This window comes from Galeopterus variegatus, unplaced genomic scaffold (genome assembly GCF_000696425.1).
Source record: "Galeopterus variegatus unplaced genomic scaffold, G_variegatus-3.0.2 Scaffold1565, whole genome shotgun sequence".
NCBI classification, from domain to species: domain Eukaryota; kingdom Metazoa; phylum Chordata; class Mammalia; order Dermoptera; family Cynocephalidae; genus Galeopterus; species Galeopterus variegatus.
The window spans coordinates 173,489-199,321 of NW_007727676.1; the positions used below are offsets into that span (position 1 = coordinate 173,489).

General features: G+C 43.8%; 1 protein-coding gene across 1 annotated transcript in view; it reads right to left on the bottom strand.

Annotated features, from left to right (window-relative positions):
• The window catches only part of SNX31 (sorting nexin 31), a gene marked incomplete at its 5' end in the record, with an annotated part of 56,795 nt that extends 30,962 nt beyond the window's left edge, over positions 1-25,833 (bottom strand). Inside the window, 7 exons of the mRNA XM_008577697.1 lie at positions 476-566; positions 4,326-4,436; positions 12,854-12,898; positions 13,976-13,995; positions 15,944-16,058; positions 25,631-25,705; positions 25,789-25,833. Coding sequence (XP_008575919.1) covers positions 476-566; positions 4,326-4,436; positions 12,854-12,898; positions 13,976-13,995; positions 15,944-16,058; positions 25,631-25,705; positions 25,789-25,833 — 502 coding nt within the window. The remainder of the gene's footprint in view (positions 1-475; positions 567-4,325; positions 4,437-12,853; positions 12,899-13,975; positions 13,996-15,943; positions 16,059-25,630; positions 25,706-25,788) is intronic.

Here is a 25,833-nt window from a genome sequence, read left to right on the forward strand (position 1 = left end):
ATCTTGTTACACTTTTTTGTAAAGAATAAAAATGCATTTGTATCATCTACATTTTATAAATAGTCCTCGACAAGGAGAGGTGATGCCGTGGTGGGATATCCTGATACTTGGAGTCTAACACTGCCTTCACAAGGAGGTTGTGGCGTGGCTGGTGGTCAGGGGCCAGGCCCACGGGAAAAGGGGAGAGGGACATCAGGACAGGGACTGTGGGAGGCACAGAGGAAGTGCAGCTACTGGAGTGATCTGAGGTCCTGCTCCTGACCGTGCCACCTCTCGGAGCTGCTCGTCCCCCACTCACCCTGAACAAGGACGCAACCTCTCATCCCCTGAACCTTTGGTCCGGGGACTGAGAACAGTGGGAGGGACCACACACTTGAGGGTGAGGGTCCCCTCAGCTGTGACTCCCACATCCACTGGGCTGAGCCCCTGCTCACACCCACCCACCCCACGCGCTGGCTGCCCTCATTCCTCTTACCAGAGAGCTTGTCCTCCTTGCAAAGCCGAATGAGAAAGAGACCAAAGTAGCTCAAGAGCTCCCGACACAGTCCAATTTTGTGTGACACCACCTTTAACCAAAGACAAGCAAAAGAAGGGAAAGTTAAGCATGGCCACTGTGCTTCCAAACTGTGACATGCAGAATTAAAGTTGCCTGTACACATCAATAAAACGTGCTTTCATGGGCTAGTGGGTATTCAAAGAAATCTTTTGGAATCTAAAAATGGTATATCATCATTTTAGAAAATTTAGAAATACATAAAATTAGAGTGAAGAAAATAGAAATCAGTCCCACAATAGACAGAGACTGGCCTCAGTTGAGGCTGGTTGTCCCATTTCAGATGTGGATGCGTTTCCCGATCATCTTGGTCTCTACTGTCCCCTGGAGGGCAGCAGCCATTCTCCACCAACATCTGTCCTGCTGTGACATCTGCCCTGGGGCTTACACAGAAGTATGACTTCCTCTTGTCTGGATTACCAGATACTGGGAAAAGAGTCATTCTCCACTGCTCAGCTAGCGTATAAAAGTACACGTGCTACCGTCTTCCTTTGACACCCAGGCCTGCTTCTCTTTGATGTTTCTTGCGATGGTCAAGTGTAATTTATGATGGCATTTGCTCAGTGAAAACCTCAGATCCCAGGCATGGGCTGCCTTCATTTCATATTCTTCTTCGTATCAAAGGCTCTCACTTCAACACCAGTGGTTTCATTTTTGCCATCGGGTCATCAGGCTGTAACCTCACACGTGCATCCATTCACATTCTCTTAGCAGGAATTCCACACCACCACAGGCTATCTCCCCCCACCCACCCACCCACCGGCCTCTCTATAATCCTGGGATGGCGAGTGATTTCTTTGCATTCCCAGTCTTAACTTGCCCAATCACCTCTATAACATACGAGGATTCGCCTTCAAAGCACTGCGCACGAGCTGACTCTAACCACAGCTCCCAATTCTCTAGGTGGCAGTTGTACAAATGCCAGGCGCGAAGGGGTACTTTTCTTGTCAGGGATTTGTAAATTACCTCATGACGCAGTCTGACCAGGCAACTGGTATGAGTGGATCTTCCCAGCATAGCTTTGGAAATAAACAAGAGCCGAGGAATGGTTTCACTACTTTCACTCAACGTGCATTCGCGTTCTTTCTATCATGCCCTTGCAAAACACCCAAAACCAAAGCACATGTTCTTCTGTGCATGGGGGTGAATGTGTGGGGTAGGTATTAGAGTAGTAAAGATATCTTTTCCTAGAGTAAACCTGACCCATGTCCACTTGGATTAGATTTCTCATTTTTCTGACTCATTTAGTGAAATCAACAAGTTTACATGCCAAGGCAGACAGAGAAGTGGGGGGACAAAAAGGAGACTGGAGAAGCCTTTTGTAATTCATAAAGACATAAATGCAAACACTTTCTTTTGAGAGAAGTGAGCACATCGCAAAAAGAGACACAGTAATATTTTCCCTCTTAGCAAATGTTGATGATGACTCAAAACAAATACCGTCAGTAAACTACAGTAGCACTAGATTTTAGCTTGTTGACAGCCCTTAAAGAGCAGGAGGGGGTGAGGTGGACAGGGGAAGCAAAGTGTAAGTGGAAGCAAGTATGCTGGGAAAGATGCAGAAAATGGTTTTTAATGACAAAATTTAAATTACAGTTCTGTGCAAGCTAGAGAATTCCCCAGCCCCTGGGAGGGAATTGACATCTACGGCTGGCCAAGTGCTCACTTTTCCTTTTATGGAAACTCTACCACTTCTAAGGTAGAACCTCCAGCTAAACTTACCTAATCTAATGATGTCCGTGTCATGGGTTTGAATTTCCCACAAGCCAATGTGATTGGAAGAGGAAAAAGCATGTTTCCCAAAGACCATATATGTACCTCATCAAATCTATGCTATTAGTTTCAAGGGACACTGGACAAAACAGATGGTACTGTGGAACCCTGGACTAAGCCCTCCTCAGTACTTATTCTGCACTCCCTCTAATATCAATAACACCACCAATAGTGATTAATACTGCCCCTGTTTAGGGAACATGAACTATTTCTATAATCACTTAGACGTTGTCTTGAAAGGTTAAGCAACTTACCCAAACTCACGCAGCTACTACGAGGCAGTGCTAAAATTTGAATCCAGGGCTCATCCTGACCCCAGCAGATAGGAGACCCCGAGCTACCACCACCACCAACTTCAGCTGTAGGTATGGCTGGTTTGACCTGTGAGCCCAGTGTGTGAAAAACATGTCAATGATGATGTCTTCAGGCGGGCAGGTGCTCTCCAGTTCTGCACAGTCCCCACCATTTCCAAATTATCTCCCATCGTGAGGCTGCACCCAAGTTTCCTGTCTGGCCCCGGACACATCTGAGCTTGTGGCCTCCATTCTCACTATTCCTGTCCTTCTCCCCTTCATTTATGTGTCTGTCTAACACTTTGTAGGTCCTGGGAAGTCAATCTAGGAAAATGTGTTTTTGTTTCTTGGGTACAAATCCCCTCACACATTCAGAAAGACTGTCTGGAAATTAACACAGAAGATTAGCAAGGCTGGAATCAAGGAGACTAGTTAGGGGCAGCTATGAAATGTTGAGGGCTGGAACTAAGGTCAGGGCGTGGGGATGGAGCGGAGGCAATGGAAAGGCAATGAATATGAGAGAGCTTTGGGGTACAGGGTTAGAGGGACCTGGGGGTGAAGGAGGAGGGCCCTAGGAGAACTTCTCCATTGATAGTCTCAGCAAGCGGGTGCTGCTGATACTATTCAACCATGCCAGAAACACAGAGGTCTAGACAAGATAGGGGTGGGATGTACTCGGTGACTTTAGTAGAAAGAAAGGTCCAAAATAGACATTCTTGGGCAGGACCAAGATCTAGAGAATGGGTGTTTCCTAATCCAGGGAAGCAAGCTGCTCCTCTCAAGCCAGGAGGGCACGGGCAGGCTTGGACCTCCAGGCTGGGAAGAGGAGTCAGATGCTGGCTGGGTCTTAGGTAAAGGCAGCCTGAAGGCAGGAGCCCACCAGGGAGCACTCCCGTGTTGTGTCCCAGCTCAGAAGAGGTCAGAAACCCTAACCCCAGCATCCCAGAAACTTCCCAACTTCCTCATGTTTATAACTCTTTATTCTCCTGTATGTTTCTCTGGAAGATTAGAACTAATACCCTCCAAAGGAAAAGGGCCAGGAGCCAGTCCATAGGAGCAGCATGTGGGTATGAGAAGACAGCATCCCCTCTGTAGCCCAGCTGGGCAGAGGAGGAAAGGTCGAGAGGCAGAGCTGGGGACGCCACATCCAGAGAAGACAGGATGCTTTCTGGGGCTCGTCCTTGTAAAGCTCAGAGAGTTGACTAAAACTCAGGTCTGGCCCTCTGTGCCTGGTATTAGACCTGACAGAGCACCAGCGTCACATTAGGGTTTTCCCTGTGGAGGAGGAGGAGCCTTCCAGAAATCCCATCACCCTAGGCCAGGACCCGTCACCACCCACCTAGGTGTGGCCTGTTTCAGACTCATCTAGGTTCTGCCCTCCTTCCTGCTCCCAACCATGGGGCATCCTAAAATTAGGCAATTTGCATATTTCCAGGCCACATCCCTGGCTAAGTTCCAGGGAAGTGACAGCAGCTATAGGAAGCCCTAAGAGATCTCTGGAAAATCGATGCCCACAGGGAGGGTAAAAGTCAAAGAGACCATGGATGATTGGCTGAATCTCAGGGTCCTTGGTCAGTCTCCCAGTAAATCCCAACACCTCTGCAGAAAAGTCATCCACGGAGTAAAACAATAGACAGAAAGCTTCCGGAAATAACAGTATGCTAGTCCCTGCTTTTCAAACAATTATTCCTAAATTCAAAGTTTACCTCCAGGACTCTTTCAGCAGTATCTGATGTTAGGATTTCGACTTTAATACTCCTTCCATTGGGCAGAAATATATCCAGAGAAGCTTTTTTGGTACTGATGTTAAATGTGTTCTGTAAACAAAAGGAAAGCAAAATAAACTTACACAGTATCTTTCAAACTGCAGGTGAACAATCAGTAGCTTCCTGTCCCTGGAGCTCTTCAGGCATACAGCACCTGACGCACACAAGAGCCCAGTGCAGACATGGGAGGGCGCGGTTAGTGGGTAGAGGGGGTGAGGAGGTGTGTGGAGAGGGGCTGAGGCAAAGCAATAACATGAAGCTTGAATAATTTCCAAATAAACAACAGAGCATCCATTTTGGAGGAAAAGGTTTTGATAAAATCCTTTATATCCTGGATAGGCTCATAATTAACTCTCCCATTTTTGAATATTTCCAAGCATCCCTAAAAGTTCATATCTCAGATACTTTCTGACACTAAATGTGTGGGGTTTTTCTTCGCAGTAACCAGTTCTCCAATTCTTGGATCCCAAGTGTGTATCCAACAATGCAATCACAACACAGTTACCTGGAGTTCACATCAGATGCCCAAGTTAAAGGGCTCAGTTTCACAAGACTGCCCCACTTCAGATTTCGAGGTTAAGAAACCTCGAAACCCTCCAATACCATGGGCTGTCTTAACGCATTTTAAAACATGTGCTCTTTTCAATTGGATATAACAACCAGAGAAATCTTTAAATTTCTCAGGGAGATCAATGTACTTTGGTGATATTCTGCCCTGAGACAGAGAAATGTCTGATAGCCATGGTGCTTATTCCTGAGGTTTCTTACCCAAGGTCCATACATGGACTCTCCAAGCTCTAAACTTCCAACAAACTTAATGACGGGCCCTAATCACTTCTCTATAAGGGAAATGGAAAACATTCTTAAGAGGAATTAGGAGGGCCGGCCCGTGGCTCACTTGGGAGAGTGTGGTGCTGACAACACCAAGGCCACGGGTTCGGATCCTATATAGGGATGGCCGGTTCGCTCACTGGCAGAGCGTGGTGCTGACAACACCAAGCCAAGGGTTAAGATCCCCTTACCAGGCATCTTTAAAAAAAAAAAAAAAAGGAAATAGGGAAACAGTCACTTCCCAGAGCCCCCAAGCACAGCCACAATGGACAAAACTTCCTGAATAAGTAAGTTGCCCCTAACTTCCCAGGCACACAAAACCCACTCCAAATGCCTTCTCAGTCTTCTTTTTCTCAAACATGTTTCACACGGGGCCCTAGAACACTCCAGTTTAAGAGCCAGGAACATAAAAATGTCAACAGTCTAAAAACTTTTGTTTTGCCTTTTCAATAGGCCGTTTACCTCTAAGGTGATCACAGGGCAAAAAGCCAGAGCATAGTAAGTCGGAGGAGACCTAGATACACAAAACAAGGGGGATCAGACAGGGGGCAAGGGTGGGTGGGCTACCGCCATTCTAAAGGATCTCATTACATCAGTGGAACAGGGGGTTCTGGATCCAGGCTCCCGAGGTTTGGACCACACAGCTCTTTAACTTATTAGATGAGTGCCCTTGGACAAGTTACTTTTGCTGAAGAAATGATAATAATAACATCTCCCTCAGCAAGCTGTGAGAAATAAATGAGGTACTGCACGTGAAGCACTGGGGCTGGCAGGTTAGACGCCCCTTCAGAGGCAAAACCCCTCCTGTTACTGCAGCTTGGCTTTGGCCATCCTTGACAGAGGCTTTCCTCAGAAGGGCTCCTGAAAGGTCACACATATTCATGTTTTTAATGTACTGTGTCTTTACCCAGAGGCAGAAAGACGCTCTTGGGTATGCTGAGCCCCGGAGAGCCAGGCCTGGAGCATGTGATTGTTTGGCAATAACCACTTGGAAACTGCAGGCTGCTGCACTCATCCAATACAGTGAGAATACCCAGGCGGAGAAACCACCTAATCCCTGCTGCTTGGGCTCCCTTCATAGTCTGGCAAATCCACAAATCACCACTGCTCATTCCAGTCCTGCCAGCCTCCCACCAGCCCTGCAGGAGCAATATTGCTGCAAGCTCAGCCAGCCATTTCTCTCCTGTATTTACTGCAGCATTTTACTACCAATAAATCACTCTGGCCCTGGAGGGGGGTCAGGGGAAGGGTCTACTGGCAGTGGGAGCAGACTCACCCCCAATAATAAGTGGTTACTGCTTCCTTTCCACTAATGTCAGGCCTGAGTCTCCCCAGACCTTGAGATGTTATGTCTGTTGTTTTTTCCTCCCCAATGGGAAAAAAATGAAAAAAACAAAAACTGGAGTATATATAGTCTTCCCTCCCTACCCACCCTGGAAACCTGCAAATACCAGCTTAGATGTCACTTCCTTTAGATCTTCCTGACCATGGTACCCTCTCCCATGTCTCCCAGTCACACACTCATCCTGTGGCAGTGCCCCCAGCCCTCTTCTCACCAGGTCACACATAGAAAATGACGATATTTGTACTACACACTGGCATAAGTAGGCACGAAGCCACTGCAGGTGGTGGCATGAAATCTCGACACATCTCTAACCCTTTCCTGGAGCATGGTCCAGTATCACAGTGTCGGTCCTACAGCATGGTGCCCAGTCCTCTAGGTCCCAATCGTAGTGCTTGGTCACGTATCATAGTACTCACTGCATTTAAGACCATGCCCAGTGACTTTTATCTCCCCAACAAGATAGTAAACTCCATGAACCAGACTGGGTATTATTACTCATGTGTCCCCCATCTCTAGAGCTGTGCTGGCTCACAGCATCCATCTAATACATAGTTGTCAACTGTACAAACAAAAAATGACAGGATAGAGAAGGGCAGAGCATAATGAACACATGACAACCTTCCTGATTCAAACTTAATTTTCTTTTCAAAATCGTACTGTAGATTCAGAAAGCTGCATAGCTACTTGCAAGAGCCTATGGTGAGTTATGGCAGAAAAGGCATGACATAAAGCCACAGTTTATAATTCAAAAGGAAGCAGAGAGCAAAAAGTTGGAAAACTTTCAACCTGGCCATGAAAGCAAGGGTGTAGCCCAGTGACCATTAACTAAGGAAATTAGTACAGAAGAAAGGGAAACAGGGCATGAAGATTTAGAAAGTTTGCAGCAGCCTGGCCATGTAGTAGAGAATGAGAGAAAGGCCTTGAAAGCATTTCAGAGATCTTCGAGGTTTTGTCTTCCACTACAGGCTCAGAGGACTAGGGAGACAGAATGCCTCGGGGAACAGGCATGAGGCAACCTCCACAGGATCACTGCCCAGGGCCACCTAGGGAAGCTGCTTCCAGCACCAACACCCTGGCTGCTTTGGCTACTCTAACTATGGCTAAATTGACCCTAGGTGTGGCTGGATCTGAAGCTTTGGAAAACACAAACCGGCAGCCTTGGCAGAGTCCACATGGTGTTAGGTCTGCAGGCTTGCAGAATGCCAGAACTGTGGAGGTTTGGGAACCTCCACCCTGATTTCAAAGGATGTATGGAAAAGCCTGGGGACCCAGGAAGAGATCTGTCACAGGGGTGGATTCACCACATAGACCCTCTGCTAGAGCAATGTTGAGCAGAAACGTGGGGTCGGAGTTGCAGCAGAGAAACCTCAACAGCTTCATGCCTAGTGAAACCGTGGGAGCAGGACCACCATGGAGACCCCAGACCTGTGGAGCTACCAGTGTGTGATGCCAGCCTGGGAGAGCTAAAGCATCACCTGAGACCAGGAAAGCCTTAGAAGTGGAGCTGCCTGAGGACCTGGAGACCCAACCCCCACAACAGCATGCAGAGGAGGTCAAACATAGAGTCAAGGTACATGATTCACCAGCTTTGAGATTTAATACTGCCTGCCCTGCTGGGTTTCGGACTTGTTTGGGACCTGTTATTCCTTTCTTTTGGCCTATTTCTCCCTTTTGGAATGGGAATATGTACCCTATGTTTGTCCCACCATTGTATCTTGGAAGTAGATAACTTGTTTTGATTTCATAGATGGGACTTTGGAGTTGAAATAAGTAAGACTTCGGGGGTAGAATGAGTGTATTTACCTGTGAGAAGGACAATGGGACTTTGTATCTTGGAAGTAGATAACTTGTTTTGATTTCATAGATGGGACTTTGGAGTTGAAATAAGTAAGACTTCGGGGGTAGAATGAGTGTATTTACCTGTGAGAAGGACATGAACTTTGGGGGCCAGCGGCGGAATGCTGTGAATCGATTGAATTGTGTCTCCAAAGTTCATATATTAGAAGCTTAATTCCCACTGTAACTGTTGAGGGTAGGAAATCCTATTATGGTAACTAAAAGGTAGGGCCTTGAAGAGGTGATTAGATTGTAGGACCCATGCCCTACTGAATGGATTAGTAATGGTGGTCAGAGGCGTGGTTCTGAGGGCTTTAAAAGAAAAGCACATAAGAGGTTAGTCTCTCTCTGCTCTGCCATTTTCTGCCATGTGAGACCCCTGGATCGCTGCTGCTACCACCAAGGCTCTCACCAGATGTGTTCCCTGGACTTTGGACTTTCCAGCCTCAGAAACTGTAAGCAATAAATTTCATTTTCTAACTAAAAAAAAAATCATACTGTAAAACCTCCTTTATGAACATCTTCAGGAGCAAAGATACCTCTGTCCTGCTCTACTTTTGGAGGCAAGTAGAAAACAATTAGAAGGAAAACCATCTGTGAAGAAACTTGACAACAGCCCAGAAGCTGAACCCCTGGGTTTTCAGAAGGGCTGCCAAGTGCAGTGAAAATCGCACCTGATGTGTCAGGAGGGAAGCAGAGATCTCGAGGTGCCGCGAGGCTCAGCATGTAAGGGAGCACAGCTCTGAGCCCTATCTGACACCACCTAGTGGCAGGGGAAGCTGGAGAGGCAAAAGCCATCTCAGCATAGCTGGGAGGAGAAAAAGGGACTGGCATGAATAACGGTGTGACTACCTCATAAGTGTTAACACGATGTAAGGGTATCAGTTCATTTAATCCTCAAAGCAACCTTACAATAAAGGAGCTCTTCTACCCATTTTCCAGATAGGGAAACTGACATATAAAGAGGCTAAGTAAATTGCCCCAATTCATATAAATCAAAAGTAGGGCAGCCAAAATTTGAACCTAGTCCATCTCACTTCTGAGTCAGAACTCAACCACTAAGCTGATTCTGGTGATGTTGATCTTAGTCAACAAAAGATTTAGAATTCCAAATCATGACAGAAGGAGGTGTTATGGCTTCCCTGCTGGGCAGACTGCTTGGGCTTTGGAGCAGAGTGCTAGTGAGGAAATGCTCTGAAACATGAGGTAAGATCCACAGAAATACAACAGATTCAACTGACTCAATGCAGCCCCTCCCCAACGCTGAGTATCAGCAGACAGCTAGCTCCCAAAGAACAGTCTTTTCAAAACTGAACAATGACCTGGAAAGAACTAGCAAGGGACCTATGCAAAAATCCTGCAAGAAAGGAGGAAAGAAATGTGCTCGAATAAAGGCAAAAAGAATCCCTGAAAAATTATGCCACTAAGCAGATGAAAATGATGGATGCATTAACAAAAACACAGCTTCTATGAACAAAGACCTCAAAGAGCAAAGACCTCAAGAAAGATGTAAGATAAAAGGACATAAAAAAGAGCTAGCTAAGTTTATGGAAGAAATGGAAGAGAAAAATAAAGCCATTAGGAATCTGAAAATCACATCAGAAGCAGCAAGAAGAGACACTGCAAAATGCAGCTGGGGACATAAGTTTTTTGCATAAAGTTACAAAGGTAAAATATTAAGAGAACTAAATTAACTCAGGTAAAAACCTTTCCAATCATCAGGGGCAAAAAAAAAAAAAAAAAATACACAAAGCAAATCTCCAAAACCTTGATACCCCATGAACTATTTTTAAAAAACACTGAGAGCAAAACCCATAATGTACTCCAAAAAGATGACAGAACTAAGATCTAACTTACCTTTATATGTACTGATACGAAATAATCTGCAAGATGTAAGTTTTAATAAGCAATGTTCAAAAAGTGTGCCGATGGGGCCAGCCCGGTGGCGCACTGCTATAGTGCACCGCTTGGGAAGCGCGGCGGCTCTCCCGCTGAGGGTTCGGATCCCACATACAGACTGGATCCTGCTCACTGGCTGAGCGAGGCACGGGAGCAACACCGAGAGTTGCGATCCCGTTGCCGGTCCTGGTCCGGTACGGGAGCGACACTGAGGGTTGCGATCCGTTGCCGGACATGGAAAAAGACAAAAAAGGAAAAAAAAAAAAAAGTGCCGAGTATGTGCTTATTTGTAAAATAAAATGTATATATATAGATGTTTGTATATGCACAGAAATGTGTAGAAAGAATGCATTAAACTGAATTAACAGTTGTCCCTGAGGAGGGGGACTGCCGGGGAGAAAAAGTTACTTTTCATTTTCACTTTTGTGCTGTTTGAATTTATTACCATCACCACACCATCACCACCTCAGCAACAAATTTTCAAAGAGAAAGAGAGTATGTGTGTATTTAAACCACCAAGCGTTTGTGAAAACATGAACACGGCAGAAAGCTCTAGGGCCATTTCTCAGGTTGAGTGGGTCAGTAAATACATTAACACCCTAAACCCCTGTTTAAACGAAACTTGCTCTAGTTTTTGCAAATCTGATGAAGGTATCATTCCTCCCCTCGCTAGGAATCCAGTTCAATAGTATCATACAATAGTACAACTTCAATCCTTTCAGAGCTATTCCATGCAGTCAAGCTCATACACACTGGCATAAAAAATGTTTCCGTAGGTACAATTAGACCGATGTACTAAACAAATGGACTTACTTAGCAATGTTTCAGCTCTAGGAGGCAAAGGCCAGTGGTTCATTAACCCAACAAAGGAAAGGGGCTGCTATGTGTCATTCTGTTCACGCTAAATTTTCTCCATGATCCATTTACAATAAAGTTAGGAGCAGAGAACATACAAGAAGCAACAGCTGGTATGGCCCACAGTGGCACACTTGGAAATCTCAGCTACAGAACTAGGGTCACAGACCCTACGGATCCCTTAATGATAAAAGCTGTAGTTCTTTTTCTACGCTCCAAGGCTGTCTTTCTCATGGTCAGTTTTGAGATGTATGATGCTTAGACTATAGGAAAAGATATCTGCTTATTAAAATGAGCCAAATGTTGAGTGACACACTTCATTTTCCATCTAGAATCTAAACCTCCAAAAGAACAGAATAGAAACCCATCTCCAATCTATTCAAAAAGAATATATTTTACCCAAGTCCAGGCTCTGCGGGGCTGGCGGCCAGAAGCACGCACCTGCACATGGGCATGCACATATTGTTACGGACAGGCCAGGCTCGGCTTGCCCTCTTGCATTAAACAAATGACCCTAAAGTCCAAAAGTTGGTGCAAGAATTGGAAGGTTTATTCAGATTCCTGGTACTCAACTAAATGTCTAACCAAGCAAACAAACAAAGAGAAAAGAGGAGCAGTGGGGTCCAGTTTAGCCTAGTCCTAATCAGAGGGGCCAACCTATTCCATTAACAGTAATTGAAAAAAGCAGTTCTCCCCACTGTTTTCAGCATAAAGAAGAAAAGTATCAACTAGATTTAAGTCAGAGAAACAAAGCATAGTCAGGAGCCCTCCAGGGTGCACCTATACAGAACAGAAGAGGGCTCGGAAAATCAGAAACAAAGTGTAGCTGGGAGTCCTCCAGGGTGCACCTACGTAGTAGGGGATACAATCCAACCAAACAGCAGAAGAGGGCTCAGAAAATCAGAGAAAGGTAAAGAGAACAACGCATTGCCTTGTCAGAATTTAGGCCAGAGACTCCAGGAGAGAGATCTACCAGCAGCAGAGACATGGGAGCAAAATAGTCCCAGTGGCCACTTGCCTCTTGCAGCTGGAGTCTTCTCTGGTGTCCAAAGTTTTCCAATTTTTGCCAGTGATTAAATTAGGCTCTCGGATTCCAAAGTCATAGAAATAAACAATGTACCCAACAGTAAAGCAAGCAACGCTTTATTAAAAGAGGAGACAGACTTATGCATAAGGCGAGTAGCGACAGTAAAGCCAGCCTCCCGAGGGTCTTTCATAGGGAAAGGAGTTAAGGGGTATAGCCCAGCGTCACTGGAGGTGGTCCATTCTGTTCTTCCTTGTTGCATCATGGGCACATGCTCAGTAGGTCCAAAATGGCAGTGGTGTTCATCATTGTCACCCCAGGAGGGTCATTGTAGCAGTCACCTTGATGCTTTGTGCACAGGTAGGAATTCCTAAAGGGGTCTTAAGGTTAATCTGTAACTTTTACAATTATAGTAAACAAGCCTTGGGGAGGGGGTTTGCAACTCAGTAAATATCTGTTTCCTCTCTTATCTCAGTCAGTTTTGTCAGGGCAGCCCATGGGGTAATCCTTTGCCCTGGGGGTCTCCTGACTGAAGAGTGGAAAAATAACAAAGTGTCCTCTGCAGGGAAAATGGAGTCAGTTTGGCTCAAAGGCCTAGCCTTACTCTGTTTCAATATGGTTAACAAAGAGACATATTCTGCAGAGAAATATGACCTTAGGAAGGAAGAGCAAGCTTACCAGCTGAACCAGTTTTAAAAACTCAATGAAGACATCACTTCTCAACTTGGAAATCTCAGCTACAGAACTAGGGTCACAGACCCTACGGATCCCTTAATGATAAAAGCTGTAGTTCTTTTTCAACGCTCCAAGGCTGTCTTTCTCATGGTCAGTTTTGAGATGTATGATGCTTAGACTATAGGAAAAGATATCTGCTTATTAAAATGAGCCAAATGTTGAGTGACACACTTCATTTTCCATCTAGAATCTAAACCTCCAAAAGAACAGAATAGAAACCCATCTCCAATCTATTCAAAAAGAATATATTTTACCCAAGTCCAGGCTCTGGCTGCCCTACCAGGATGATAGTGAAGTTCCTGTGAAGAAGCAAAAGCATCTTAAAAGTTCGGTCTAGACTCCCAGCTTAGCACCTGGTAATTTGAAAAGTTTAAATCAACCAGGAAACATGGGGGCTGCCCTACCAGGATGATAGTGAAGTTCCTGTGAAGAAGCAAAAGCATCTTAAAAGTTGGGTCTAGACTCCCAGCTTAGCACCTGGTAATTTGAAAAGTTTAAATCAACCAGGAAACATGGATTGAGAGCACCTCTTCGAACGATGGAGCTCTTGAGAGGTTACCAAACAAAGCGACGATAAGGCAGTCAGGGAAATTTAAATTGGTTTATTCTTCTATACTAACAAAAATGTTACCCCCTTGGTTTTGAAGCTCCAGATACCCATTGCCAGGTGCTGAGGCTAGAGCAGATGCACAGACACAAGGCACTGCCCCACCTGGTCCCTCCTGTCTTACCCCTTTCCCACAGGTCCTCCTCTAGACCCCCCATTTTAGCTAAATTTATAAATATGCAACATTGGTATCAAATTTCCTTCCTTTCTTTTCTTTTTGTTGCTGTTTTACTGATTTCATCAAAATAAACTCCACTAGCATTTAAAACTAGCACTGACTAACATCATCACAGGTTGTGCCTTTCCCCAACAGTGCCATGTTTTTCAAAATTAAGAAAGTGAACTTCTCTGACATAAGAGATGTTTTATAAAAGGCATTCCCTCTCTTCTAAGGAGTAAATGCAGGAGGGAAAAGCCCTTGCCTTATTTTCTGGAATATATATAGCATATAGGCAAACTATATTTATTAGCATGGATTCTTGGAGATGAGATAAGTTGTTTAAAAAAGTATTCATCCAACTAATATTTACCTTTTGGCTATGAAGTATCAGGCTAAGCACTTTGTGTAGTTTAGTTCATTTCGTCTTTATAACAAACCCTGAGGTAAATATTATTTCCATAAAGAAACAGGCTCAGAGGTAAGTGTCACACAGCCAGTGAAGAGCAAAAGTGGAATTTGACTCCAGGTCTGATTCTAGAGCCTGTGCTCTCCGTTGTGAGGCTAAGCTGCACCGTCTCCTCACTTTACCTTGTCAAAGAGGATACATGAGACAAATGGAGGATATGCATAAAGACCAGGTCTGGAAAAGTGATCCCTTAAGCACTGTGATCATTTGTGAAAAGGCCAGGGATTAAAGGAGTATTTTGCCAGGATGGAGAAAGCAAACCTATAGAGAATGAAAATTCAAAAGATATTACCTTTCAGCTTGCAAAGGCTTATTCAAAGGTCTAAAAAGAAATGAATGGGAAATAGATGGCTTCTAGAATTTTCCTATGTTTAAGAAAAATATGCAGCCATGAAAAATAATGAGGTAAATCTACAATTGCTGATGTAGAATGATCTCTAATAATCTATAGAGTGATATACTTGAAGAGGACAAAATGAACATACAGAAGAAAAAACTTTTTTCTTTAGCTATGAAGGACATTTAGCGTCATCGTTGGTAAAGTCTGAATAAAGTCTCCAGATAACATTATTGTACCAATGCTGATTTCCTGATTTTGCTAACTATACTGTGGTTATATGAGAGCTTGTCCTTGATCTTAGCAAACACACACAGAAGCATTTGAGGATAAAATGGCTTAGGTGTGTAATGCTCAAGTGTCCACCCCAAATTAAACGTATACATTCATAGTGTACACATACACACATGGGAAAAAATGATAATGCAAATGTAGAATGTTAACTTTGGGAAATCTGGGTGAGGAGTATACAGAAATTCTTTGCACTATTTTTGCAACTTTTCTGTAAAACTTTTTCTGTAGACTTTCAGAATAAAAAGTTTTAAAAAAATCAGGTACAGAAAAGTGTGTATTTTTGTATTAACAAAAAGAGATCTACATACACATAGATCGCTTGGGGAATACACAAGCCGCTTGCAATAGTGTTTACTTCTGGAGGCCTGGGGGCCTGGAGAGGGAGGGAAACTTACCTTTCATCGTATGCTCTTTTGTGCAGTTTATATTTTAAAACATATTATGTGTATAGACTGTTTTCCAATTTTAAAAACTTTAAGTATTTTAATGCCACTTTTGCTATTTCCCGTCAAACCCCTCCTTTCTGTGAGAGCTTAATCCTGCCAGCCACAGTTTGGCTGTACACAGCATTTTCAGGATACAGACAATGGGCGAGACTGTTGCACTATAAGCCTCATAGGGGCCAGAGCAGACCTGTGAGCGTCCCTGGTGCCTTAGTGTGGCTTCCTGGTGAGGACCGAGATGGAGGTACCATATCTGGCACTGCTAATAAAGATCTCTGATGTCCCCTGGGAGCTGCTCTGTAAACAGTTCATCTCATCCCTTTGTTTAGTCTTAATCCAGACAACACTTCTTTGACTTCCACAATCAAAGAGAACATACAGCACCTGAGGACAAATCTGAACGTAAACTATTTTTAAAGCCAAACACAAAGAACATACATTGTATAATTCCAAATATATGAAATGTTCAGAATAAGCAAAGATAGAGATAAAAATTAGAGTAGTAGTTGCAGGGCCTGTTGGGGGAAGGAATGGGGAGTGACTGCTAATGGGTACAGGCTTCTTTTGGGGGTGATGACAATGTTCTAAAATTAGACTATGGTGATGGTTGTACAATTACATAAATATGTTAAAAACCATTGAATTTTATACATTATATGGGTGAATTTTGTGGTGTGGAATTTATATCTCAATAAATATGTAAAAAAAAAAAATCCAAATACATACCATTTTGCAAATATTGTTCCAACTGGTCTCTCCTCTCATCAGCCATAGAGGCAGTCATTGCCAGATAGTACTTTGGTGGAAAGGGCGGCAGGCAATTTCCAAAGACCCGCCTCAGCTAAAAGATCCAGAAAACACACAATTAGGGCAAGCGGGCCTCCAGCACAGGTCTGATGAGATACTAAAGCTTCCTCATAGGGCAAACCTCATCACAGAACTTTATTTAAAGTTAATCCTTCCTGGTGGCTAAAAGGAGGAAAAGAGGATAATTTGATTTTTTTAAGGAGGTATTCTAGAGATGCTATTAAGACATACCTCAGACTGAGAACTCCAGGCTAAGTATGGTAGAGTTGGGGTGTATTTTTATTTTTCGTTTGTTTTGCAAGATTACCCACCACTCACATCAGACAATATTTCCTTAATTCATTCATCACTAGTATCTGTGATATCAATGAGGATAGGTAGGAATGCCACCTCCCCTCCACCAAACCTGAACTTGACAAATGTTTATAGTTGTGCTCTCTAATAAGGTTGCCACTAGCCACCTGCGGCTAATGAGCACTTGAAATGAGGCCACTCTGGATTGAGATGTGCTATAAGTGTAAAATACACTCCAGACTTTGAAGATTTGATTCAAAGAAAAGAGAATGTAAAACACCTCACTGGTAATCTTTTATGCTGGTTACATGTTGAAATGATAATATTTTAGATATACTGGATTAAATAAAATATACTGTTAAAAGTAATTCCACTTCTTTTTACTCCTTTTAATATGGCAACCAGAAAAATCTTAAATTACATGTGTGGCTCACTTTATATTTCTATTAGACAGTGCTGGTTACAGAATTCTTATAAGACTGACATAAATTCCAATAGAAATCAAGTCAGTCCTATCCCTCCACCCACCTATATATGACCCAAGACCACAGAGGTAGTTATTTTTATGCAAGCTAAACAGCGGGTGCATAAAAAATAAATTTTTAATTGTAACACCAAGGTCAAGGGTTTGGATCCCTGTACTGGCCAGCAGCCAAAAAAATAATAATAACAGGGGCCGGCCCGTGGCTCACTCGGGAGAGTGTGGTGCTGATAGCACCAAGGCCGCGGGTTCGGATCACATATAGGGATGGCCGGTTGGCTCACTGGGTGAGCGTGGTGTTGACAACACCAAGTCAAGGGTTAAGATCCCCTTACCGGTCATCTTTAAAATAAATAAATAAATAATAATAATAATTTAAATTAAGATAACGAAAAGGGTGTCTTCTTTGCTCCAGCCCTACTGTTACAGAGGCAGCTTGAAGGTAAGGCACAGCATAATTCTCTTTAAAACAAGAAAAAGGAAACCAATCAGGTTTTTTGTTTGTTTGCTTTTTGGCAGCTGGATGGTGTGGGGATCCAATCCCTTGGCCTTGGTGTTATCAACAGTGCACTCTAACCAACTGAGGTAACCTGCCAGTCCTGGTTTTAACATGTTACCTCTGGAGCAGCTATCTTACTACTACCATAGTCAGTGCTAAGAAATGAGGCTGCAAACAGACAAGAATTTTAATTCCATGGTCTTTGTCACAAATACAGTGTGTAGGTGACAAGTATTCTCTTTGCATAGACCCTAACTTCAAAATACGTAGAGAACCTGACCACTTCTCTCCGCCCTCACTGCCATCATGCTGGTCCACGTCGCTGCTGTCTCTTTTCTAGAGCACTGCAGTAGCCTCCCAGCAAGTGTCCCTGCTTCCACCCTTGACCCCCTTTCATCTCTTCCTAACACAGCATCTAAGGTGACCTTTTACAAATCTGAGTTAGATCATTCCACTGTTCTGCTCAACATCTTCTGTAACTTCACATCTTACTCAAGAAAAAGCCCAGATTCTTACAGTGGCTTAGAACTGTGCCATCCAATATGGTGGTCATGAGTTACCTGTGAGTAAATTTAAACTTTAATTAATTAAAATGAATAAAGTTTAAAAATTCAGTTTCTCAATCATATTAGCCACATTTTGAGTGCTCAGTAGCCACTCGAAATGTGGCAATCTGCTGCTGAATTGAACAAAGGAGATAGAGAGCATTTCCATCAGCATAGAAAGGCCTACTGGAGAGTGTTGCTCTAATGTCTGGAAGGTTACTAACCGCCCACCTGTGGGCAAAATACAGCTCCCTGATGCATTTGTTTGGTGGTTGTTTGTGTTGTTTAGAGAATCTGATGCCAGGGATCCACGGAGAAATGGCTGGTTCTAGGACAAGATGAGCCTGGAGCATCACATAGTGCCAGAAAGTAAGGAAGTGCTCAAAACAAACAAAACCAACCCTAGGGGGACATCAGAGACACAGGATCGAGTTGAAAGAGCTCCCATGAGCTGGAACAATTTGAACAAAGTAAAGTGGTATTGAAGTATAACCCAAAGTATAAAGTAAATGTCCATGAGTTCATACAGATATAAATTATTGAATATATAAATAGAAAAGAAGAGACAAATCTCCTGTGCAGAATTCCAAATAATTTATGTAGATATTCATTCCTCTGGGGGGGGAGCATAAATCCCCCCTCTTTAAGTGTCAGCTGCACACAGTGACTTCCTTCCAAAGAGTACACTATGGAAAAGGAGGAGAAAGAGTAACTTTACAGTGGAGAAACCTGACACATGCTCCCTGAGCCAGGTGATGGAGGTCAACGTCCACAGCGGTAAGTCACGCTGACAGCAGGTACCCTTGATATGATGTGATGAGAAAGGCACTTTACCTCTGGCGTCTTCATCCCCAAAACCCATAACCCCAGTCTCATCATGTGAAGAACTTCAGACAAATTCCAACAGAGGGGCTAATGCTCAGCTGGCTAGAGCACAGTGTTACAACATCGAGGTCAAGTGTTTGTATTCACATACTGGCCAGCTGCCAAAATAAACAAATAAATAAAAGCATTTTCTAAAAAAAAAAAATACCAGAGACTATGCAAAATGGGTGGAAAGGTATAACAGAACGGTAAGTTATATGACAGAATCAAAAGGTACTACTGGAACACACTTCAGAGCTATAATGACAAGGTCATTAAAAACAAGGAAAGTCTGAGAAATTGTCACAGTCAGACTAGGAGACATGACAACTAAATACAATGTGGTTTCCTGGCTGGGATGCTGGAGCAGAAACAGGACATTAGGTAGAAACTAAGGAAGTCTGAATAAGCTATGGACTGTAGTTAATAATAATGTGTCAATACTGATTAATTGTAACAAATGTACCATACTAATGGAAAGTATTAATAATAGAAGAAATTCGGTACAGAGTAAATGGAAACTCTCTGTACTATCTTTTCTGTAAGCTAAAACTGTTCCAAAACATAATTAAAACAAAACAAAACAAAACAAAAAACCAATGTTCTGGCTTCTCTTGAAAAATCAGAAGATCTAGAATCAATGGGTCCATATTCTCTAAAGCGACCGTCCTGGAGACACATGCAGCTCCCACCATTCCCCACGGTCTCTCACCTGATCCTCATCTCTCACTTAAATTACTTTCCTGACCCCTGTAGTCATTTAAGCATGCACCCTCTCATCTAAACCTAGTAAAAAATATAGCAAGGGCCGGCCCGTGGCTCACTTGGGAGAGCGTGGTACTGACAACACCAAGTCAAGGGTTAAGACCCCCTTACCGTAATCTTAAAAAAAAAAATTATAGCAATAATTCTGTTTCTTTTAAACTCAAGAAAATTTTCCTGCTATGCCAGAGACTGAAAAGAGGCATGGCAGGTGAAGCATCATCCCAGGCAGGACTGCTCAAACCACCTGGGATTGACGCACCCCGTCTCTACTAATGCCATAAAACAAAGGTGGAAATCTGTCCTCTCTGGATGCAATTATTTCTTGATTGACTGATCTTTAAAAGGCAATTGTTTTCCTTGGCATGTGTTCATAAATGTTGCTGATGCTCCCAAATTGGTTCTAATCACAGTGACCTTGAGTCAACAGGGCTGCCTGAGTTGTCCATATGCAGGAGAGCAACTTAGGGAAGCCCTGAGGCCAAGAGCTGGGAAAAAGTCTACAAGGATTAAGATTTTAATACCCATCACAGAGCAGGCTGACCTCCCAAGGAATCTTTCTCCTCCCTTCTCTAATATTGGTCTAAGGAGGAAGATATATATACAGTAAACTGACTAGGTAAGTCGGCCAGGAGTCAACCATCTACTCCACAAGTGCAACTCTACCAACAGAGAACCTTTTCTATGGGTCTCAGCGCAGAAGTTTTAACAGTTTCTCAAACCATTAGCATGTTTAGAATTATCTGGTACTAGTGTTCGGCTCAATCTCTCTTTCAAAAACTATTTAAGGGGATCAAAAGGAAAACACACCTCTTCTGCTCGTTTATTATAAGGTGTTTTTTGTTGGGTTTTTTTGGAAGACTATGTTCAGATAATATATTTTTAAATCCCAGAACAATATCCTGCACCAGCTTCCCCATTGTGCAGTTCTTTCTCTTAACGTGAGGAGAACTTTACTGCCAGTTGAAAATGTCACCTCCTTCCCCTGCCTTACTGCACTTGTAGCCCCCACCCCACCCCCCTCAATACCTATCCTAGAGTGGTGACAACCTGGTACGAGCAGAATCAGATACAAAATGTGTCCTTTCTCCAATCTGTTTCTAATGTTGACTCATTCATCCCCTCTCCAAGTCCCCTTGTAATTGAAAACCTAGATTTACCAGATAAAGGGCAACTGCTCAAAGCAGTCTGAGTTGTGGCATCTAGTACCAAAGAACATTAGCCTGGAGCTTGTATATTATCCCACTAGTTCCTCAAAACAGCCTTGTTAGGCAGATGGGTCATCATCACCATGAACATTGTCATCCTTCCACCTGGCCATGGGAGTAACGTGAGGCTCAGGGAGATGAAGTGACTTAAAACTAGGTCCTACGGGCTAATGAGAGGCAGAACTTGGTCTCGGTCTTTTCACTGTCATCATTATCACCATATCACGTTTTCCTCCAAATCTCTATTAAGCAACTACTCAGGCAGATTCCATGCTGGGTGTTCTATACTCACCAGCCTTCATTTGTCCTTCCATTCAAATACATGGTTTTTGCTCCTAAATAATCGGGGGAGACAAAATACACACACAAAAAGAGGAACAAGACAACGTCTAAACACAAAGTGGAACAGGAATCAGAGAAAGGCATCTCATGCAATCAGGGACTTTCTGAAGGAGGTGGGGCTTAAGTGAGCTTTGAGAAAGGGCTGGTCGCTGACAAGTAGACCAGAAACCAGGAGTCTTCCCAGGCAGGGGAAGTGAGCCAGGCAATGGGTGACAATGGCTGGGCCAGCCTAATAGGAACAGGAGCTTTGAGTGGAAAAAGAGGGGGGATCAGGTTAGACAAGGAGCCTGGAAGGAGCCAGGTCAGCACCTGGCAGGGAGGAGAACAGAACCTACCCTCCTGCTATACTGTCCTTTCTAATCTTCCCCAGCTTGTCCCCATTGCAGTTTCTGATGCTGACAGAGTGCAAGGAAGCAGGCATCCTGTTCACAGAGCCCCATATCACTTACAAGGGATGGTCCCATCTGCAACACCTGGCCAAGATGGGCTGATTAAATGTTTCCTTCCCAGATTTCCTTAAATCCATTTCAGTGGGGGTGGTGCAGGCAAGGGGATAAATCAAACTGGCTTTATTTATCTAAAGCCACAGAAAGAAGTTGGAGAGGGTCAATCCACATGGCAGAGAGATGGACAGCATTCACAGCATGGGGTGAGCTACCAGACCTGGATGGAGCCTCACTGGGTGGACAGAGCCGCAAGTGATGACGTCAGAGAACGTGGGCCACAGCTAATGTCATAGAAACATACCCACCCCTTCCCCAGGTCCAATCGTTGATGCATTAGCTCTCCACATGCCCTGGCTGAGACCGACGAGGGGCCCCCTCACTTGGGCCAATGCTGCTGCTCAATCTCAGAATTATTCAATATACAAAATATAAATCCAGTTCTTAAGGTCGCGTATTATAGGTGCTAAAAAGTCATAGTCTTCACTTAACTTAACACAGTGCATGCATATAATAGAAACTTACTAAATATTTCTTAAGTAAATGAAGAACAAGTCAATTCTAAGGATAAAATTTCTACTCTATCAGGATGATGAACTTTCCAGGAAATCATTAGAAATAAAATTATCAATCACCAAACACGCACAGACAGATGGGGCCTTTATATTGTTTCCTTTTTTATAGGACTTTATATTAGATTAAGAATTCTGAGCCTTTTCACATCCTCCACTAAATAGGAAGAATAAAAACTAGCTGAAAAGTGGCTGGGAGAGGTCACCTAACCTTTCAGTCTCAGAGGTAGGATGGCCAGATACAATACAGGATGCCCAGTTAAGTAAGTTCCAAATAGCACATGGGACATACTCATACTAAAAAATTGTTTATTGTTCACATGAAATTCAAATTTAACCAGGGATTCTGTGTTTTTATTTGCTAAACCTGGCAACCTTACTCAGACTATCTATAAAATGAGAGTGATAATAATCACACTACTAACCTCACGGGGGCTTTCTGGGAAGCTCAAACAGAATCCTGTGCCTGGAACTCTGATGACAGAGAGTAGACCTTGATTTCCTGGGGCCACATGTGGGTGGAGGGGATCCAGGGCAAAGAGGACAAGGAGGCTTTTAGAATGAGGGAACTGTTCTTTATCTTGATTGTGGTGGTATTGTATATATTTGCCAAAATTTATCACACCGAACACCTAAAATCGGGGGATTTTATTACATTATTGCAAAATATAGTTTTTAAAAGAACATCACTTTAGGACTCAATCAGTGGACTCCTTAATTGTTTTACTGATATGATTTATTTTGTCAACTTAATAAGAAAACATAAAATGTAATGGGTCAGATCAGGTTCTGGAGATCAAATCCTGGCTCTAACAGTATGACTTTGGGCAAATTATGCCTCAGTTTCCTCATCTGTTAAATGAGGCTAATATAATCTTAGCTCTAGGACTGCTGTAAAAATTAAACAAGACATTATTAAATTTAAAGTTTTTGGCACCAACCTTAGCATTTGTAACTGTTTAATTGTTAGGTATTGTTTTAAATTAATAATAAATATCAATAGCTACCTAAGACCTAAAAAGTTTCTCTAAAATGAAGTTGTTTGTATAGAAAGGGTGAAAATGACGAGCATAAGATATAAAGAAGTTAGAAACTAGACAAAGAAATCTCTGCTTTAGGGTTTTGAAAAATCTGGGACAAATATGAAGTATTTAATATCTATTGCATAGCTCACCAAGGATACTGAGCTGTGGCAATTCAACATTTAAGGGCCTACTGTGGTGAATAACAATGTTTCTTGCTCACAATTTCCCAAACAGAAGATGATCAAGAGGTACTCACTTCATGTCTCTGCTTCTGGACCTGCTAGGAATTGATATGCCCAAGTTTTCTTGAAGATAAGCATTTTCCTGAGTCTGTTGGTTAAAGAGGACCAGATTCAGGAATTGTTGAAAGCTCTGAGTCAGTGAATGCTTACTGAGCATGGGTTAAGTGCCAGGCTCTGTGAGAAACCGGCCCCTCCTCTTCACCAGCACCCTTAGAGGCTGACATCCATAACAACCCACTTGCGTATTATTTTTGGTGAGAAAAATGAAGGTCAGAGAAGAGGGGAGGCGACCAGCCAGGAAGCGGTCAGTCGGGCCCACACAGTCCCTGCTGTCTCCTGCTCTGCACCTGGGGAAGGCTCCTTCCCCATTCCTGCTTCACATTTTAGGAGGACACATAAGGGTGAGAGAGGATATCCTGACTTCCATCTCCAAAGGGCTAAAACATCTATCCTTTCTCTTCCTCCGAGATCCCCATCTGCCTGCCTCTGAGGTCCTCCCAACTCCCCAGATGTGTTTCAGTCACAAGCAGCTTCTCAGCCTTCAGCACATCACTTCCATGTGGGTGGCCCACCACAGCCACCACAGTAACCACGGCTGCTGCGAGAGTGGCTAGATGTCACAACCACCATGCAGATGACCCACCAGCCACTGGAGTTCATTGACACAAGGAGAGTCGCCAGCAGAGACCAAAGAAAAGAAGAGGATGTCTCTCTCCACAAAGCCCATTCCAGAGTGACAGAAGAAGCATCTGCTCTATGATAATATTGGGGGACCTGATCACATCTCTCAGCATTGGACACATCATCTACGAAACAAATCAACAGAGTAACCATTACTCTTTCAGAAGGAGAGAAGAAATCTAGGGTTATTGGAGGGGGGAGGAGGGAGGGATGGAGGATAGGGAGAGATTGGACAAGGGGCATAAAATTAAGTACAATTTGTAACAATTATATATATATATATATATATATATATATATATATAAAGACAAGCAGAGAGAATTTAAAAAAAGATCATTTCACATTCCTTTAATCTTATGGTTTCCTCACAGGCAAGCAAGACTAGGTAAGCTCTAGTCTGGAAGAAGAACATGCAACAAAGACGTCTGCACAGCAAAAAAAAAAAAAAAAAAAGAAGTCCAAATCCATGCCCTTCCTCAGTCATTTGACAATCACTCCTGAGGACCGACTTACTGCCAGGTGCTAGTAATACAAAGATGACCACTCGACTAGTACCATGTTACAACTGTTTTCTTGTTGACTCCAAGATACTTAAATCATACCTTGAAAACGGTCTTTTTCAATGCACTATGATGTGTGAGCAAGGTGGCTTGCTGCAGTGACGATTTCAATAGTAGAAACATCTGACTGAGCTGTCCATCAACAGGAGATGGTTAACTGCAGCACGGTGTACACACTCACTAGAAACCCGGAGACTGTCTGAAAGGACTCTCCCCCCAAAATGTTAATATCTGTGGCCTTTGGGCAAGTGTTTTCTGTCTCCTCTATACTTTTCTTTTTAACTTTTGGATGTGCTCTCTATAATTTAAAATCTAAAAAAACAAAAAAAAAAAAAAAAAAAAAAAAGAAAGAAAGAGAAAAAGAAAAAAAACTATTCATGGATGAGGGGGGTAAGGAAGGTGGAGTTTATTTCCAAACTTCCATTTACACCTATAACACTTCCTTATAAGAAAAATAAAACTAAATCCATTAGAGCAGACTAATAAATCAGCGTGCCTCCCAGAGAAAATACTGTCAGGACATCAGAGTGAGAAACTATGGTGGGAAATGGCCTAACATGATAAGTTACCCGTTTCCTGGGTTCCCAGCGTGCCAGCACTTGAAGGCTAGGAATAGGGCAGTTTGGAAATAGACACGCCTTTTTAAAGGGGGTAAGCTAAGAAACTCTGGAGAGAACGGAGATTAAATATCCACGTACAAGATTCTTAAGACTCTGACACCTTGGTCTACACTCGGTTTGCCTGTTTTGAAGGGGAACGTCGTCCTGGGGAACAGCTGGCACTGAAATGGAGCCCACTGGCTCCGGCTCCCTCCCAGGTGGGGGTCATGAGGCTGGAGAGGGGCTGGCAGAAGCCCCTGCGCGCTGCTCCGTCACGCCAGGGCTGTGCATGATCGGGAGTCACACGTGTATTCATCGAGTTGCACGCCAAGCAACTCACAAGTCTCACCCGACCTTGTCTCACGGATTAGGAGCCCGAGGTCCCGACAGGTCCACTGCCTTGCCAGTCTCGCGACCAGAGCCTCGTGGGCACCCTTTTCCCCACCTGTCTCAGGTGGACGGGCTGGTACCCGCGTCCGACCCGCTCACCCGCTCGTTCCAGCGATGCAGCTGGCTGTAGCGCACCCTGCAGAAGAGGAACCCGTCCAGGTACACGGAGTACAGCTGCAAGCACACGCGCCGTCGGGTGAGCCGAGAGCAGGGGAGCCCCGGCCCTCCCCGCCCAGCCCGACCCCGGCCCCGCGCACCACGTGGCGGCCGCCCAGCGCGCCGGGCCGCTGCTGGGACAGCGC